The sequence below is a fragment of the Naegleria fowleri genome (genome assembly GCF_008403515.1).
Source record: "Naegleria fowleri strain ATCC 30894 chromosome Unknown tig57, whole genome shotgun sequence".
NCBI lineage: Eukaryota > Heterolobosea > Eutetramitea > Acrasida > Naegleriidae > Naegleria > Naegleria fowleri.
The window spans coordinates 2,761-7,120 of record NW_025407989.1 but is presented as its reverse complement, the minus strand read 5'-3'; the positions used below and the strand labels follow the sequence as shown (position 1 = coordinate 7,120).

Here is a 4,360-nt window from a genome sequence, read left to right as displayed (position 1 = left end):
AAAAATTCATCTTAAAATAGCCCTTGTTTACGATGTTCTCTAACTCAGAGAAAGATCTTCAGGTGAACATTTGCAACGGCATATCGAGGTAAAAGAAAACACAAGTATTTTAATACACTGTTTTCATCTTCTCCATATTCATAAATTGCTTATTGAAATCTCTCTTTTGAATACGAGCATACAAACACAATCCAATATTCACTGCCAATGATACCAACAATGCAGTTCCCAAACTTGTGATAATTAATGCAAATTGCCAATTAAAGAAAATGATCGTATTCGAAGGAGAAACGTCAGTCACATCCAATGAACGCTTAATCACAGAAGCTTTTGAAATTTTCTTTCCATTGATCACCAAACTGTAACGTTGTGGACCATGTGGTACATTATGACCTTTCACACTCACAGTCAATGCTGTTCGAAGTGGTGGAGATGGAATTAAAATTTTCTCAACATTATTCACTCGATCAGGTTGGTTATTATTCACAAAATGATTACCATAAAAGGTTTGAATATCACCATTCTCAAGTTCATATTCTAACTTTAAATCCAAATCATTGACCAATGCGAGAGATGCCATTGGTGATGCAGGATAATCTGTCCACACAAGAGTAATACACAATTCAGAGGAATTGTCAGCCACAATGAAATTATAGGAATGAACAAGATCGGTCGTAATTTCCTGTCGATCCACCACAAATAAATCCACCATTCGAGATGGAGTCGTCGTCTTTACATTCTCACGAGTAGGATTAGTATTCGTACTACTAAGATCACCATCACCACTACTACTACTGACCAATTTCAAAGTATTCGATAAATTAATCAATCCATATCCTTCAAAGATGGTTCGATGTTTTGGATTGAAATGATCAAAATAATCATTGCCACGAGCAAGTCCTTTCATTCCACGTGCACTCGAAATGAGAATGGCCTTCACCAATGCTGCACTTGGATTGGTATATTCTGCTTTGGCAAATTCCTGAGGATTGGATGGTCTCTTACCACTCGGATAGAAACCATCCGTGAAGTATTGTCTCACAATGGTAGCAGCAGCTGCCACGAGTGGTGTGGACATGGAAGTTCCTGCCATTTCTTTCAATTGAAATTTCACATCATTGGTATTCTCAATAGAACATTTTGAATTTCCAAAATGAGAGTGAGCCGAAATGACAAAATAACCTGGTGCTACGAGATCAGGTTTGATACGTGAATCCACACTTGGTCCCAAAGATGAGAAATCTGCCAAGTTCTCCGAATCAAAGAGTGATTGCATTTCATGTAAATTCTTGAGAGCACACTTCTTGCTGCATGCAAAGGCAACATTGAAATTGGCTTTCTTTTCATGAGTGAAATTTTGTATTTGGATGGAAATTGACATGTTTCACCCATGAAGGCATCACAGGCCTCTTCTGAAGTTAATTTCTCAATCTCTCGACATTTATCAAAGTGACACCATGAAAAGGCATCAAACAATGATGATGACGATGAAATATCATTACTACTACCACTACTATGACTCTTACCATTCTTTGAGGAATTCTTGCACGTACAAGAATACTTTTAGAGAATTTCTTTCTCAAAAGAGTGCTCTCTCTGTGTAATTTCTTAACTGCAATGCCTCTTTCCATGACTCGATCGAGTTGGTAGAAGCTCCAACAATGAGAGAATTCTTAGCTTGTTTGGTTGGTCCCGTTAAGGTCATGTATCCTTTATGTCCTGAATTACCTGCACTCCATACCACTAGAAAATCATCATGATCGTATTGGAATTTATCAATTTCTGCTGTAATTTGTGTGTAACCATATACAATGGCACCACCTAAAGAATTGGAAGAAATTCGAGCACCCAATGCATATTGAGGTTCAAACAGACCACTGTACAAATCAATGGGAGTCACCAATTTGTTTCCACCTGGACATTTAGAATCTGGATACATGTAACATGGACATGCATCGAAAGAATCACACGAACATCCACCATCTAAATCACAACCAACATCAAAAAAGACAAGTTTAGCATCTTGTGCAAGTCCATTGTGTCTACAAATGGTACTCTTTGGATAGAGACATTGTCCAGTGAGAATTCCTGAAGTATGAGAGCCATGGCCATGACCACCATCTTTAGAATCCATAAAGGCAACATAGGCTTTGATTTTGCGGTGTTCTTTTTGTTGAGAAGTGGTTGTTGTCGTTGTAACGGTCGTAGATTGTAATTTTTGAATCAGAACATCCAAGTCGTGGTTGTGGCGGTTAGGGTGGTTGCCAGTCGTAGTCGTAGTAGTAGCTGTCAGAGAAGAATCTTGTTCTTGTTGCTTATTAGTCGTGCCGATGATGATGGTCTGACTCGAGTGAAGGATTGGCACTTGAACCTGAGGATCATAAAAGAAACAATGATCAAAATCGAGACCTGAATCCGAGATGGCCACCGTTTGATTCTTTCCAGTCAATCCCACAGCTTCGAATGGACCAAGTAATGATGATGAAGATGATGATGGACGATGAGCAGTAGGAGAAGTATCACCAATCGGACGAGTCATTGTAACTAGATCACTTGGACTACTACTACCACCTCTCTTCATCCATTTCTTACCACCTTGAATTAATAAACGAGCATGATAATTCTCTGGCATGAATCCATCACGTTCCATATCAAATCTTTCAATCCAATTCACAGCTGGATGATGAGACAAGACATCAATCAAAGTATTCAATTCAGAACGAGAACACAATTGTACACTCAACATGATTTTACGATTGGATATTAATCTCACAAATCGAACATTCATGTGATATTGTCTTTCACAGACTTGTCGAATTTGTTGAGCAATGTCACGAATGTCTTGAGAGGTCAAGAATGGATTTGGTACAAGAGAAGAGGCAATGTGAATCAATGTGCCACCAGAAACAGTACTACTACTGCCACCACTACCAGCATTACCATAAGAAGAAGAAGGAGTAGTCCTACCAGAAGAACTACATCGTGTGGTAATGATTCTTTCATTTTCCATTTCATGTTTCAAAGTTGGATTAATTTTCAATGATGGAGAGAGTGGAATGATCTTTGAAATGATATTAGAGACATCTAATTGTTGAACATTTTGATGATTTGGAGAAACCATAATGGGTGAACTCTTTGAGAGTATTTGTTGTGGTTTTGATTGTTGTTGAGAGGGTATCAATAATGAATTCAATTGAGAAGGTGTGACATGGATTAAATAACTATGATCTGGAATGTATTGAAGTAATTGAATGGAAGTACTCTTTTCAAATTCTTGTTTCAACTTTTCAGTCAATTTCACAGATTCTTTGAATTTGAGAATAAATTGTTGTGGAATTTCAAAAGAAGTTGTAATCGTAGTAGTAGCATCATGATCGGATTCTTCTTCCAAAGTGGTGAAGAGAGGTGGTTCAGAGGTTTGTTGTTGTTGAGGAGGAGTGTTATAATGATTTGTTGCACTTTGACCACCACCACCACCACTATTACTACCAGTACTAGTACTACTCCTTTGACGATTCAATAAAGTCAATTGATCATTGCTGTAATGCTTGTTGTGAATAGAAAGTACTTTTTCAATCTTGGAATATGCATCCTTATAATTAGAGAAATCAGAGAGTAGATCCATAAAATCATCATCTTCCTCATCATTAATTGGATGAACAAGATGGATATTATGATGATTGGAATTGTGTCGTCTTTGGGAAAGAATTCGAGTATTCAGCGTCGTTGAGGAGGAGGCAGAATGGGTTGGTGAGCGATGGTGTGGATGGGTCGTTGTGGAAAAGATGACCTGAACCAACAACACGACCAATAGAAGAAGTGTCATGATGAAAGATGTTTTTCGAAAAGTCCTTCGGTCAATACTGTTGTGTCTGTTCGTCATTTGTTATGTAGAGGAGGAAAGATGTTACGGAAAGGTGTTATGAAGAAAGCAGCAAGGGACACCAAGGCCTTCTATGAAGGTTGTTCAACGTGCCTTGTGTCACCAAAATTGATTTTTTTTTTAGTTTGGTGATGGTAATCAATTACGATTTAGACAAGCGACACTTCAACATTCCCGTTATAATCTTCCTTGCCAGATATTCAGGTGGCGAAAAGCTAATTTTTAAAGGCGCAAGAAAAGTTAGCTCCCATGTCGGGAATCGAACCCGGACCTCCTGGGTGAAAGCCAGGTATCCTAACCATTGGACTACACGGGATTACAAATTGAAGAAGTTTGTCACTTAGTTATACCACTAGTAAATACCAACCCTTTGGAAATTGGCTTGTTATCTAACATTAGCGTTACAAATATAGCTCGAAGTTTTCGGGAAAAAATTTTTAGTATTTCTCTTAACAAAAAGATTTACCGACGACGGGA

General features: G+C 38.1%; 2 protein-coding genes across 2 annotated transcripts; both read right to left on the bottom strand.

The window, feature by feature from the left end:
* Positions 1–109: 109 nt before the first annotated feature.
* FDP41_007018 (uncharacterized protein) lies at positions 110–1,381 on the bottom strand (the record flags this gene model as incomplete). Its single annotated transcript, XM_044710716.1, has 1 exon — positions 110–1,381. The coding sequence occupies one exon, from the start codon at positions 1,379–1,381 to the stop codon at positions 110–112; it is 1,272 nt and encodes a 423-aa protein (XP_044558646.1).
* A 198-nt stretch (positions 1,382–1,579) lies between these two features.
* On the bottom strand, positions 1,580–3,826 carry FDP41_007017 (uncharacterized protein; the record flags this gene model as incomplete). The annotated part of the gene is made up of 1 exon (XM_044710715.1): positions 1,580–3,826. One exon carries the CDS (start codon positions 3,824–3,826, stop codon positions 1,580–1,582), a length of 2,247 nt encoding a protein of 748 aa, XP_044558645.1.
* Positions 3,827–4,360: the final 534 nt, after the last annotated feature.